Raw genomic sequence first — 15,744 nt, forward strand, 5'->3', positions numbered from 1 at the left:
ACAAATACTTATCTCATATTTTAGCTTTTACAGATTAAGTGGTTTAGAATTCAATTTGTTAAAGAATGTTAAGAGAATTACTTTTTCTTTTTAAGATTTAACACTCCTATGCGAAAAATATTATTTAACTCAGATATTTATTAAAAGTTTATATAAAAATTAATTGTTATTTTGGTTATAATCATAAAGTTAATTGTGTTTGAATTTTTATTTTATATATATATATATATATATAAATATAAAAATACATTCTTATAACTTAATTTATATGTGAAAGGGTAAATTAATAATTTCACAACCGAATTAATATACTTGATTAACCCATAACACCAACTTAATAAAAAATAACTATAATTATAAATTTTTCTTTCCATTTATATGATTCAACTAAAAAAATTTTAATATTTAATTTATATAGACAAACAATTATTGCACTCAAATTGATATAAATTATAAAATTACAATTAATTTTATTTAAAACTCGATTCAAACAATGGATGTTTTGAATTCGTAAAGTAAAATAATCACACTAGAATATGGCACACTCATAGAATTTTTATGTAACAAAATTAATAAAATTTGATGTAATAACCAGTATGCCATTATATAAAAATCTAAACAACTAATGCGGACCATACTTAAAAGAATAATGCTTGTATTGCTATGTCATTTTGCATTTTTTAATTCATCGATTTCATTTTATTTCTCTTAAAGTTTCTTTTGTATTTTATATGTTAATTTAAAATTATAAAATCTTAAAAAAATTAAAATTTTAAAATAAAAAATAAAAATAAAAATAAAAACTTAAATATTTAATATTTAATATTTTAGTCCATATTTCAGTTAAAAGTTTAATATTCAAAATTTAAAAAAATCTAAAAATGATAATCTCAAAGACAAAAATTTTGAAAGAAAAATAAAAAAATATGTTAGAAATATAAAAATTTAAAATTAAACAATAGTGACGTTTTTAGGTAAAATGCCACAAAAAATTAAGTTTAAAAAATAAAATTATAATGGCATTTTTAGTGAAAACGCCACAAAAAGGAAAATCAAAATCCCCAATTTTTTGTTACCCGCTCATTACTCCCTCTTCTTCTCATCTCCGTCCCGCCCTAAATCCCCCAAATAACTCTCAAAATTTGCCCCCAAATTTCCCATTTCCAGCAACACCAAGTCAATACACCTACACCATTCACACTTCTTTTTCCTTTTCATTTCTTCAAAGGTAGTAGTAGAAAGGGGAGTTATAGGAAATCTGGTCGAGATTCGGCTGAGAAGAAAGAGCCAATGACACCTAGAAGTGATAGGCCTACAAGGGAAACGAAAGTAGTAGAAAGGTATTCAACTCCTTCTGTTGCAAGGTCTTCCTCGTTTAAGAAAAAAGAACACCCTTTCAGTTTCAGTTTGAGGGTGAGTTTCTCACTTGAAAATTGAATTTGCTTTTTCATGTCTGGTCTTTTTCTTTCTTCTCTTATTATTACAACTTGGGTCATAATGGAATATTGATCTGTTCAGATTCAGGTACCCGATCTTTCCCATTTCCCCTTTTCCTTTTCCTCATCTTTTAATTTATGATCGATTGATTTGCTTATTAATTTGTTAAAGAATTACTAGCACCTAAGGTTTTGTTCTCGTAGGCTTTTTTTAATTAGTTGGAAAAATAAATTTCGGTTTGACTGCCACTGCAGTTAGGTATGGATCTGCTTAGGTTTTTAATTTCAATTTTTTTTTTTAGCTAAAGTATGGATCTTTTCTCTTTTTTGAGAAATTAATTTAGTGGTTATGGGATTTTTTTTTTGAAACTGAGTATATATGGGGATTTCAATTTATGCTTATTCTATATTTTGGGCATGTTATAAATTGTAATGTAAATGACTTGTGGGGTTTTCATTGTTGCTGCAAATATATAATTGGTTTTGATGTAAAACACATATGCATCAAGAAATATTTTTAAGGCTGGAAAGTTGGTAATATGCTCAAAAATTGCTATTCCCCCCCTTGAATTTGATTTTGTTGTGGCATTCTTTGCTTATGAATGTGTTGTGAGTTCCACTAACGAGTTCACTAATGCCTGCTGCTGTTTTGATTATGCTAATGATCAGTATTGAGTAAATATGGGCATTCTGTAGAACTTGCATCATGGCCTTTTGGCTGATTTTTTTTCTCCTTTGATTTTATATTTTTATTCTACATTGCTGATCTTATTTGCTTGATGGTAATAAATGAAATTCCTTTTCTGGTGCTTATGATCTGCTAAAATTTGGCATTACTAAAGTTTAATGCAAATTACTTGTTTCATATCTGGGCTACTGTCAGTTGGGCGGTTGCAAGGAACTGATGTCAGGCATGGAGGTCGCCAAAGATCAAGAACTAGTAGACGGAACTGTTGCACAGGAATCTGGAAAATCCATGCCGTCATCTCAACAGAAGGTCTTGTTCTTATCTTCACTATGGAATTTTGATTGATTAAAGATCATAGCTATGTACTGGATTAAAATTATTTTTCTGGAGTTCTTCAGTTGAGGTGATTTACTCTTTTTTCTCATGTCTATTTTAGGTATTAATTCAAGCCCTCCGTCCCAAATTGCAGGTATTAATTCAATGCTTGTAAGAGATATTTAATAATATTCCCTTCTTGTGTAATGTAAGTTGACTTAATTTTGGTCCAAATCTGATGGATAACATAGTGAGAATTGTATATGTAAGTATGTATTTTAAGAATTGTAGTAAATTCTTCTGATTAGTGAGAGCAATAGAATAGCCAGTCCATTGTTAATGCTGCAGGACAGTGCTGTCTAAAGAAAGTTCAAATCAATAATGTCCACTTTTGTAGGATTCATTTATTGGTCTAAATTTTAGATTAATCCGGTCCACTTTTCAGATTATTTATATTGGTCACACATGCGCCTCTTTAATTGGTTCAAAAGATAGTAAACAAGCTTTACTCACTTTTAGATGTCTGGAGGGACAAAAGGGGTTTCGATAACAACTGAACCAAAGTGGGTTACTTTATAGGTTCCATATGGGGTTCTCAAACAACTGGAGTTTTGGGATTTACTTGCTTTATATTTATGTTCGGAAATGGAAGATGATATAAAAAGTCTTATCTAGCATTTGCACTAACGTGACTTAAAGTTTAAGATAAGCAACTACCTTAATTACATCTTTTTATTTTGGTACTGTATTGACTTGGTGTGGTCATTTCTTCAACCTAATTAACTTGTATTTCATACTGAATTTAACATTTTATAAAGAGCAACTGAATGATTTCTGATACAAGATGTTCCTGGAATCATGTTGTAATGGAATTTTTATGCAGTTTGTCTTTGTAATTTTAAGCACTTTACTTCCAGGAAAGAGAAAAATAAAAGGGTTTGAGATGATTTTCATTGCAATTCTCCTTTTTTTCCTGTCCAATATTTTTCCTCAGATGTGTGTTCCCATGGTCTACTTTTGATTAATCACTTTTTCATGTTTTGAGACCTCATGATTAATTAAAACTAATAAGTAAAAAAACCATCAATAATTGAGGTTTTTTATATGATAGAAGATATTTTTTATGTTGTTATATCATTCATAAAAGTTAATTTTTTTTATGTTATGTTAATTTTAGATGTTAACTTTGAAGTACATTTGTCCGATTCTCAATGCATTTTCTTATATATTTTCTACCCAACATCCATTCTTTGGTCACAAAATGATTAAAATCATAGACTTCTTTTGATGTTTTTATCTTATATATGATTAAAATATATATGATCTAAAAGCAAGAAACATATGTAAGGCGATTTTGCTATTCATTTTGCTCTTAGATTAATTTGTCCTTGTAGTAACTGAATGTTAACTTTATATTTTGCAGGAGTTGAGAAGGAAAGAGGATGCAATAGCACGAGGTAGGTTCTTTTTTATTTTTTTATCTTGATGAGTCCCGAGTTTATCCATTACCAGTTTGATTTTGACATGAGTCCCTTAAACATCTTTTGCTTTTTTCTTCCAAAAGTTTAACGTCTTTTCATTAGAGTTTCATCGTCAAATTTATCTCCTCTTCCTTTTGATCGACATTTTCAATACTTTGGGTTCAAGATCCCCTATATGCTAGAGGTATAGAGTTCAAACTTTGGCATAAGCTTGTTTTTCAGCAGCTATGGCATTTTTTGCTCATCTTCATCGATTAGACATTTCAAAGTGACTAAAGATAATACCAAATTTGTTTGAATGAAAAATAATTACTTTATCAATGCTATTGGACATAGAAATTAAGATTATGATAACTAAAAACCTGTAATATTTGTGAGCTTAATAAAAAAAGTGAAATATGTTATGAGTCGCATGAAATCGAGAAAGGAGATAGACATTAAACACGTGAGGTTTGTCATGACATCTGCTTTAACCTTCATTTGACCCTTTTTTTGTCTTTTTCATATATGCTACTTATTTTCTTTTTGAGGCCTTTACAAGTCCATCAACATGAAACTGGACTTATGTCTGTCACTTATTTACAGCGACATTAGCATTTACGATTAGCCTAGCATCAGTTTTTTTATTATGGGTTTACTTTTTACTGATTTCACTTTTGTTACAGTAAATGGTATAGCTAATTTCCTTGTTTTTGCTCAATCAGGTGACCGAGATTCCGTTTAACAATTTTCTTTATTGCTGGAACAAGTCTTAACCAAGATCAAGATCAAAGTACCTCACTAAGTTATATATGCAGGCATTGCAATACTTTGGCTTCATCTAAAGCTTGAACCAGCCCTCTGTTGTATATTGTTTCTTCTTATTTTATGATCTTTTTCCTTTGATTAATGAGATGTGATGATGATTTGGCATTATTTTCTCATCAGCATGAATTATGTTTTAGAAATTCTAATACTTTGTGTGTCTCTGTGTGTGTGTGTTTTTTATGTATTAAATTACATATTGAATCAATTTTTATGTATTAAATTTAAATTCATTAATTTTTATATTTAGTTTTGAAGTTTAAATTTTAATGGAAAATTTAATTTAATTAATATTTTTATTTATCCTTAAATGTATATAGTTTAAAGTTCAAATTTCAAAAATTAAACATAATATAATATTTAACATAGAAATAAATATTATTTAATTAAAATAAAATAATTTTTTGTAAGATCATTATTTTTAGCGGCGTTTGTGAGAAAAGTGCCGCTAAAGGTCATGGTCTTTAGCGGCGTTTGCTAAAAAAGCGCCGCTAAAGGTCATGGTCTTTAGCGGCGTTTGCTAAAAAAGCGCCGCTAAAGGTTATGGTTAGCGGCGTTTTTTTCGAAAAAACGCTACTAATTTTTGCGGCGTTGCATATAGCGACGTGTTTTGCGGCGCTTAGAAAAGCGCCGCTAAAAGTATTAGTGGCACTTAAAAACGCCGCTAAAAGTCTATTTTCCTGTAGTGGAAGGCAGCATATGCATGATAGGGCTTCAGTGCCCACTAGGATTTTAAAAACCAAAAATGCAATGTAAAACTACCTATGTCTAGAAAAGAAGGACGTCAAGTGACTTATTTCTTAAACCAATCCCACTCTTGTGAAATTGAACCCTTAAACATTCAGAAATACTACTTGGGTTAGACTAAGGGCAAGGGGTACTTCCCATCAATCTGCTTGTTACTGCGGGGTTGTCACCCCAAAAAATGAATGCCTGTTATCCCTATTTTTTAGTGTATTTTAGTTTCTCAAATTGTTATACTAACTACTAGATACTATGTTTATGATAAGAACGAAATGCCTAAAGCAGTACTTATGCTACACTAGAGTCAGGACCTTTGCAACTCTTGTTAATTGTAACTGAGAAGATGAGGGTGTTGAGAGTTCAACGGGCGTTGATGTCGTTAAATTTTGTAATGCTCTAATGAGGGAAGGTAAGATAAAGAGAGTTGCTGTGGTTGTAGAGTGAGAGAAGCTAGAGGGATTGCCCTAAGGTTTTAGCCCGAAGCCTAAAATGAAAGGCATTATTTCCAATGAGAGAAAAGTTGTATCCAATTCTTCTAAAACTCACTCAACCCTGAGACCCAAGGTACTAACTTAAAACTACCTTTACTAACTTTAGTCTTTGCCTGTAATCATTGCGTTTCTTTAATCTTGTAGGTATGAAAAGTTCTGCATCTTCTATCACTCATAAAATTTCTACAAAGAAGGGCAAGGGATCTTTAGAAAAATCCTCTGGAAAGACACCAAACACAAAGTTTCCCAAATTGTCAAGTGATAAACTTATTCCTCTGACAAAAAAATTTTCACATGTATCTGCCTCTCAACTGAAATTTGTTCAAACACTGCCACATCCATTCCTTTCGAGTGGACCTTGAAGTATTGTCTTGTTAATGAACTAAAGAATTACAGAAACTATGGCCTCCTTTATATGACAAAGACATTGTCTTGTTAATGAAGTATTGTCTACCTTTTATTACACATGCATTTCTATTTGTGTATTTGTTCTAATAGTGTTCATTTGCGTGCAACTTATTTCCATTCTAACTTGGTGCTTTCATTGGCCACCTTGAGGTGTTGACAGAAAAAGAAAGAAGGTTTGGTATGAAAAATCCAACTGCTAGAGGGGGAATTAGAGGCTACACAACAACGCTTAAGCGAGGAAAATTGCGCAGCTAAGGACTGATTAGACTTTGTTATCAAGAACAAAAATAAGCAGTTGATGTTGTTAGTGTAATAGTCCAAATTTCACCGATGCCGGAAATAATGGTTCGAGACTACCAAATCCGACAAATGAACTGTAGATTATATTATGTAATATTTATGAGCCAAATGTAGCTTTTAAAAGATTTTTGAAATAGTAAATTGTGTTTTATAAAAATTTATTTGGTCAAAAAATTGAGAAAAAAAGTATTGAGATCTCGGTGTTATAAACCGAGCCATAAATATTTTTATAAATATTTACGGAGTGTCAATAAGGTATTATTAAAATTTCGTTAGAAAATTTTAACGTTTGGGTGATTAATTAAATAAAAAGAGCTAAATTGAAAAAGGTGTAAAAGTTGCTAGAAGGGTTAAATAGCTCAATTGTCAAATGAGGAAGGACCTAAAGTGAAAATAAGCCCAAAAGAGATATTTTGGGCGGCAATAGCTAAGAAAAATCAAGAAATGGGTGAAATAAGGGTAAAATTGGAAAATTGACAAAATTAGCTAAATAAAAATGGGACCAACTTGGAATATCTAGAATTTTCTTCATTTTCTCTTCATTTTCTTTTCATTTTCATCTGCTGAAAAATAGCTATGGAAGAGGGTTCAAGCTGATTTTCATACTCTAGCTTCATGTAAGTTTAATTCTTGCTTTCTCCTTAAAATTTCTAAGATTTTGGACTTTTACAATTGGGTCCAACTTACTATGTCATTAGTTTTTGATTCCATGGCTAATTTTTAAAGTTGCTATAGATGGGTGCTGAAAGCATATGATGAATAAATATAGAATTGAAGCTTTAATTTGGATATATGATGATTTTATCAAGTAAAATTGATGGAAATTGATTTTAGGACCTAATTATGAAAGAGTTTGGAATTAAGGTCTATGTTATGATTCTAATTTTCAAGGGTTATGAAGTAGTTTAAAATGATAGACTAAAGTATTAATTGAGAAATTAGCTCAATTGTAATTGAGTAAGGACTGAATTGTATGAACTGTGAAATTTGGGGTAAAATGGAAATCAACATTTTGTATTAAAACTATTTTGGACAGCAGCAGTAGTCTAAATTTTAAAATTCACCAAAAATTGTAGAAATCGAATGAGATGATGAATAAAATATGAAATTAAAAACTTATTGAGTCTAGTTTCTTATAGAAGAAACGATGTAAACAATGGAAATGTAAATCATGAGATATAATAAATTTTGTGAGACAAGGTCAGAATGATTTTGGGTTCCCCTATTCTGACTTTGTAAAATCATAAAAAATTGAAAAAAAATAATTAGGGGCTTAAATATATATGTTTAGAATCCTGAATGAGTCTATTTTCAAGAGAAACAAACGGGAACATTATTCAAATCCCGTACGAGAACATAATTAATTTTTAGTGAAGAAGGGTCGGAACTGTCAGACAGCAGAACAATGGTGACTTTAAAGAATAAATTGTACTTATTGGCTAAACCAAAAATTCTGGAAATTTTATGGTAACAAGATATGTAAGTCTAATTTCAGGGAAAATTAGCGGATCTTAATTTTGAGCGCTCCATATCTCAAGTTAAAAATAATTTAGTGACTAAGACACGGATGGACAGCTTTGGAATATAAATATAAGTAAATAGTGAAATTATAGATAATGTTACTTATAAGCGTGTTGTATACATCAAAGATGTGGAATGGAGAGGGGGAGGAGGAAAATATGTGAGTGGCTTATGCATAAATTGATCACATGCTCGATTATATTTGGTAAATGTTAAACTTTACTAAAATGAAAAATTTTATAAATTCATGTTTGAATTAAATGTTATATATGTTAAAGAATAATTTGAATATTTGATATTGCCTAATAAATGAATATCCGATATTGCTTAGTAAATGTCAAGCCAAATATAAAAAAAAATTGTTATAAGTGGAAAATGTGTGAAAGAATGTGGTAAGTATTTTCATGGTTATTATTGAGCTCATTCACATGAATTTGTCATTTGAAATTGTGATAGATAGGAAGAAATAGTGAATGGCATGCTTATGCATGGTTATATGTATTTATCTGAAATACAAGAAAATGATGGTTATATATTTGATATATGGAGACATGAGACTATGATATATGAACATGGAATATATTTTATGAATGTGTTCGTTCATAATTATAGAATTGTGCAACTCAAGTGTACTATTTGTATAAAGATAGTATTTCAAATGATTTGATGAGTAAAGCTCTAATGTGAGATAGTCTAAAATCAAGACAAATTTTTATGAAAGCGTATTTAAAATACATAGATATGATTGTTATAAGTTATATGAATAAATGATGTGTAAAAGTATATGCATATGAGAAATTTAATGAAAGTTGAGCCCATACATGTTTCTTGATATTTATATGAATTATATGACTAACAATGTGATAAGAATAGGTGTAAATGCCCAAATTTGACCGGGCCCAATAAACCAACATCAGACCCAAACCCAAAACATCCCCATTACACCCAAAACCAAACTAAATCCAAATAACCCCAAACTAAACCCTAACTAAACCATCAGCCCAATACAACCCAATACCTAAAATCTAACCAAAACCCTAAGCCCAATTAACAGGCCCTGACCTAAACAAACTTTCAGCTAGGCAAAGACCTTAGCTCATCCTTGGCGCCGCGCCTCCCTACTCCTCCCACGTCAGCCCCCTGTCCGATCGCCCGTACCACTAGCTCCTCTGACATCTGCAAAACCAAAGCAACAAGCAAAACAAAAGTAGAGACAACAGAGGCAATAGAGCAGAAGGACAACAAAATAGTAGCAAAAATAAATAAATAGAGATTATTCAGCTATAAGAGAAAACGGATTGTATTTTCAAATGGGGGATAGAAAAAAACATTGTATTAAACACGAAAAGAAATCAAAAAGAGAAAGAGTTTCAAAAGGTAGTTGTTTCATCCTTTTTATTTTATTTTTATTTTTTATATAAAAGAAAAATACAAAAAACTCACAGTGGTTTTAGTTTTCTCGTTGCACCGCCGTCAGAGAGGTGGGAGCCGAAGGGTTTTCCTCCCTTTCGGAGACTTCCGGCGAGATTTCGGTGATTCCAACTCTGGATCGGGGTTCTAAGCGGCAAAAGGGACCCCTTTGAAATTTTGGTGATTCCCAACCACCGAAGGAGGTGGTTTCCTGCGCCGGTTACCGGCCATCACGACGGCACCGATGGCCGGAGTTAGGCCTGAGATCGCAAAAGAGGGTGAGAGGGAGAAAGTTTTTTAGAGAAGTTTTGAAAATTCTCTTTGGCGAAGAAGGAAAATGAATTTTTTTAAAAAAAAATTGATTTATATAGTGCCTTAATACGACATCGTTTTGGGGCAAGCCACAGACGCCTAAAACCGCGCCGTTTCACCTTGACCCGTGGAGACCCGACTCGATGGAGGCCATGACCGGCATGTTTTTACGCCTTATGGGTTATTTATGGATCTGGTCCCTCCGCTTTTTTCTTGTCTTTGATTTAATCCTATTTTCTTTCTATTTTTAATTTTGCCCCATAATTTTGGGTCTTGTTTCATTTTAGTCCTTCGACTATCTGATCACCTGAAACGGTGCGTTTAAAAAAAGGAAATCTAGGGAATAATTTCCCATTTGACCCTTGTTCTTTGTTTGCGCGTTCAGTTTAGGTCCTCTCCTATTTTATTTTTTTACGATTTATCCCTTTTAGCCCCATTTGGTTTCGATCCAGTCCTTATTCGTTATTTTTATTATACTCTAGCCTTTAAATTTCATTTTTATTTTGATTTAATCATTTTTCGTTTAATTTCCACCCTTATAGATTATTGTATATTATTTCAATTGTTTACGCATGTATCGATTCGTTTATTTGTTTCTTTATACTTTTATTTCATATTTTAAATTCATATCATTATTCTGCCATACGTGTGTTTCATTATTGATGTTATTATTATTTTTTATTATTATTTTATTTCTACTCTTGTTATCATTATTATTACTATTGTAATACCTGCATTCGTATTCATTACCGGAATAGGTACGAGGCATTACTGGAGTTCTTTAATTTAATTTTTTTATATTCAATATAGCCCTTTATAAATATCTAACCTTCCTGCAATATTAAATCGAGACCAATCCACATCAACCAAATCAATTCAACATATTTTCAAGATAAATTCATGCATATTTATAAGATAACGTCATCACATATCTAAAACCAGGTTTGTTAACCATACTAATGGCTAACTTTACATTCATTTCACGTTAACATTTACTTTGTTAGCTTATACATGCCATTGATTTCCAAAATAAAGTTTCTTTATATACCGAAATCCTGAGGTTGACAGTGTGATGTGTCTCCGACCAAATCCGACCTTTGAGCTCTTAACACTACAAAATAGGGAAAAAGGAAACGGGGTAAGCATTTTGTGCTTAGTAAGCTCATGTAACAAGAATTATACTTACCTAATATTTTCAATACAATATAATAAACATTCATATATCCATTCAATGCATTATTACCCTAACATGCACAAACTCAACATTCAAGTTAGTACAATAATTTCCATGTATCAATAATATATATACCATGATTGATGAGCTCGTCAATACCATGATTTCCATTTCCTTGTTATTTTTCCATATTTATCGCGTTGAATTTATCAGAATTTCGATAGATTTTCAAAGGTACACATTTATTGTACAATTCCGGGTCCGTCAATTCATATTCATGTGCGCACATATCCATTTCAGAGAGCACACTCCCGCGAACCTCAACCTTGCAGCGGGATTACCAGTCCAGGCTAAATCCCCTGCAATATAAACTCATAGAGTATTGTCGGGATTACCAGTCCAAGCTAAATCCCCTGCAACGACAATTACTCTAATGAGCTTGGATCTGAATTACCAGTCCAGGCTAAATTCAGACCCTAATTCGGATTACCCGTCTGGGCTAAATCCATTTTACACATATTCTTCGGGAGGGCTATATCAGGATAGGATCACCCGTCCGGGCTAGATCTTTTTTACCGTTAATTCCTTTTCAGAGATCCATCGAATTTTCTTTTCATTCAAATGGGATTTCTTCCCATTTTATCAAATATGTCAATGTTTCATAAATTTCCATATAATGAACATTCAAATCATATTCATATCAAAAACATGCATTTCAAGCATTTAAGAATATAATTCAAGTTACACAAATTTACCTTGATACTTGTTTGTAAACAATAAAAATCTACTAATCCCGAACTTTTTCCTTTCCTCGATCTAGCTTCGTATTTGAATCTTCTGGATCTAAATAAATAAATTTAATTATCAATTCAATACATTTCATGTTCATATGCAACATTCTCTATAATTCAATTATTATTTATAGTTCATTCAAAGCTGTCTACTTGAGTCATAGTCATTAAATTATTTATAACTTGAGCTACGGAACTCCAAATTAAGATCCGTTAATTTTCCCTGAAACTAGACTCATATATATTTTTACCATAAAATTTTCAGAATTTTTGGTTTATCCGATAAGTACAGTTTATTCTTTAAAGTCACCCCTGTTCTGCTGTTGACAGTTCTGACCCTTCTTCACTAAAAATTAATTATCTCTTCATACAGAATTTAAATGATGTTCTCGTTTATTTCTATTAAAAATAGACTCATTAAGGATTCTAGACATATAAATTTAAGCTCATAATTGTTTTTCTTAAATTTTTTATGATTTTTCAAAGTGAGAACAGGGGAACCCGAATTCATTCTAACCTTGTCTCACAAAATTCATTATATCTCAAAATTGACAAATCCATTGCTTACACTATTTCTTCTATGAGAAACTAGACTCAATAAGCTTTAATTAAATATTTTTTTCATCTTCTAATTCGATTTCTACAATTTATGGTGATTTTTCAAAGTTAGTCTACTGTTGCTGTCCAAACTGTTTTTGTGCAAGCTGTTTATTACCATTTTTCCCCTAAGCTTTTAATAAATGATAATTTCGTCCCTACTCAATTAGCCTCTCAATTGAGCTGATTTTTCTCAATTAACATTTTATTCTATCACCTTAAACTAGTTTACAACCTTTAGGAATCAGAATTTCAGCAATAGACTTTAATTCCAAGCATTTTCACAATTAGGTCTTAAAAATCAATTTCTATTGAAATTACCTAATAAAATCATCTCATAAACAAATTAAAGCTTTAATTTAATTCTATTTCATCATAAACTTACATTAATCAACCATGGTGAATTTCAATTTCATCCATGAAATCAAAAACTAATGAATTTAATAGTAGGACCTAGTTGTAAAAGTCTTAGAAACACAAAAATTACAAGAAAAAGGCAATGATTAACTCACTTGGTGCAAAAATTATGAAATATCAGCTTAGATAACCCTCCTATGGCGTTTTTAGCTGCTGGAATTGAAGAGAAATGAAGAGAAATCTAGATATTTCCTATTTAGTCCTAGCTTTATTTAGTTAATTTTGCAATATTCTAATTTTACCCTTAATTTATCAATTTTTCTGCTGATTTCATACCCTTGCCGTCCAGCCCAAATAACTTTTGGGTCTAATTCCTTTTAAATCCTTTCTCATTAGACTCTTAAGCTATTTAATCACTGTAGCAACTTTTACACCTATTACAATTTAGTCCTTTCATTTAATTGACTACCCAAACATTAAAATTTCCTAACGAAATTTTAATACCACATTAATAACATTTAATAAATATTTATAAAATTATTTTTTACTCGGTTTTACGAGATAGAGGTCTCGATACCTTGTTTTTACCCAATTTCTTCAATAATTTTTTTTCTATCTAATCACTAAATCGGTAAAATTTTTCTATCAATATTTTCATACGATTTTTCTATCATATCAATTTTCATGCAAAAATATTAAAATAAATTTCTCTTTAAATCGGATTTGTGGTTACGAAACCACTTGTTCCTATAATTTTGAATTTAGGCCATTACAACTATTGTATTACTATTATTATCAAGTATTATTATATTTTCTTTTCTACATATAAGTCATTATTATTATAATAAATAATTTAATATTATTTTTAACATATTTATTTTATTTTATTCTTATTATTATCATTTTATCATTCATTTTTTTATATCTTTTAAATAATTCGAACTTTAAAATATTTATTTTATTATTATTATTATTAATATGTAACCATTTATTATAAATCAAATTATTTAGACTTTCACTTGTAATATTATTACTGCCATTCCCATTATTATATATGATCGTCACTTTATTATTTTTTACATATGTCTTATTATAATTGGTGCCTTTAATCTCATTTATCTTTTGATTTGATTCTTTACTTTCAATATTTTTTATAAACTATTTTCCTTATATTTATTTTTGTCCTTATTTTAGTTATTCCTTTATCTTTATTATATTTCAAAATCAGTATTATCATTTCATGTGCATGTTTTATCATTAGTGTTATTATTTTTATTATTGTTATTATTCGTTGATAATTATTGTTACCGTTTCTATTATCATTATTATTATTATCCATGCATATTAATTGGTTAGTTTATTGATATCAATGTTATATATTATATTGTATTTTGTATGTTACGTTATTATTGTGCCAAATTTATCACACTACTATTATTCGTCAATTATAACACCATTCATGTTTCAAATAAATTTTCTTTAAAACATGATCAATTATACGTGTATCATTTTTAAATATTTCAAATTCATACAAGAAACAATTTTGAAAAATAAAGGCAATATTTGTGTTTTAGAAATTCGAGAAATCGTGCCCTAATGTGCTGGGTTTCGATTTTTTTTGACCAAACGACTAAATATCCCTTCAAAATTTTGTCTGTGTTTTCTAAATTTCAAACCAAGGCAATATTCTGTGTTTGGAGAATTTAGAGATCGTGCCCTAAAGTGCTGGGTTTCGATTCTCTTCATTTGACCCAAATGACCGAATAACCTTTTAAAATGCATGAGTTTTGAAAATCAAAAGACAAGCTTATTCTCGATAATTTAAAATGTCATGTCCTAACGTGTTGGATGTGATGTTTAATTACCCCGTGACAAGAAGGTCTTTAGCATCCGCTTTGATTTATCCAAGTATTTTTGTTTAATTAACATTAATAAAAAAGGATGGATCATATTTTAAATTCTTTTCGAGTTTTTAAATTTCGACATTAAGACATTAATTAATCAATTAGGTACCAATTTTGGGCGTTACGAGGGTGCTAATCCTTCCTCGTATGTAACCGACTCCCGAACCCGTTCTCTCAAGTTTCGTAGACCCAAAATCGTTGTTTTAGTAAATCGAAATGTTTTATTAAAATAATCAATTTCTTGGTGGTCCGATCACACCTAAACAAAAAAAGATTGGTGGCGACTCCCATGTTCGTTTTCGTTTTCAAAACTAAAGTCGATCCCCGTTTTTAAAAAAATAGTTTCGACAATAGGTACAAGGGCTCATGATCAATTCGAATAATTATACGTTGCATAATTATGTTGAATATAGAGAAGCGGTAACTTAATTACTATGTTATACGAATTTATTTAATATTACATGTTTACTTTGTTTTACTTTTTCCGCTAATTAATAATGATTCGATAAGCTCCGATAATGCCTCGTACCCTGTTCTGATGACGGATACGGGTAGGGGGTGTTACAGTTAGAGGCAGAAAAAATATCAATGTAGGAGTTAGATAAAGAGGTGTCTGCCAAGAAAGTTGAGAAAGAAAATCTAGTTGATCAAATTATCAATGTAAGGGAAAGCTATCATGCATAAATGCTTTTAGAGGTGCAGCTAAAGTATGAGCCATTTGTATTAAGTGAAGTCCCGTTAGAGCTGCTGCATTTTTTGCCAAAAGGATTAAACGTGTTGAACCCTTCTACCTAAATAGTGGAGAATGTTCGTATTGTGGTCATTACTCAAGAGGTTGCAAAGGAAAACACTCCAGAGGTTGCCCTAGGATTTGAAGTGAACCTGACTGCTGGCCAAACTACAACTTATGTTGTAGAGGAAGATCGAATTAGGTTTTTCCGTTGTTTTCTGTTACTGGGAAAAATAACTTTTTAGCCCTTATGGGTGTTATTAGATGGATGTTTGACCCCG

General features: G+C 30.6%; 1 protein-coding gene across 1 annotated transcript; it reads left to right on the forward strand.

The window, feature by feature from the left end:
- Positions 1–1,029: 1,029 nt before the first annotated feature.
- LOC108469709 (uncharacterized) lies at positions 1,030–4,988 on the forward strand. The gene is made up of 5 exons (XM_017770711.2): positions 1,030–1,413; positions 2,320–2,433; positions 2,561–2,593; positions 3,863–3,896; positions 4,625–4,988. Exons 1-5 carry the CDS (start codon positions 1,291–1,293, stop codon positions 4,642–4,644), a joined length of 324 nt encoding a protein of 107 aa, XP_017626200.1. The 5' UTR covers positions 1,030–1,290; the 3' UTR covers positions 4,645–4,988.
- Positions 4,989–15,744: the final 10,756 nt, after the last annotated feature.

Source organism: Gossypium arboreum, chromosome 5 (assembly GCF_025698485.1).
Source record: "Gossypium arboreum isolate Shixiya-1 chromosome 5, ASM2569848v2, whole genome shotgun sequence".
Classification (NCBI taxonomy): domain Eukaryota; kingdom Viridiplantae; phylum Streptophyta; class Magnoliopsida; order Malvales; family Malvaceae; genus Gossypium; species Gossypium arboreum.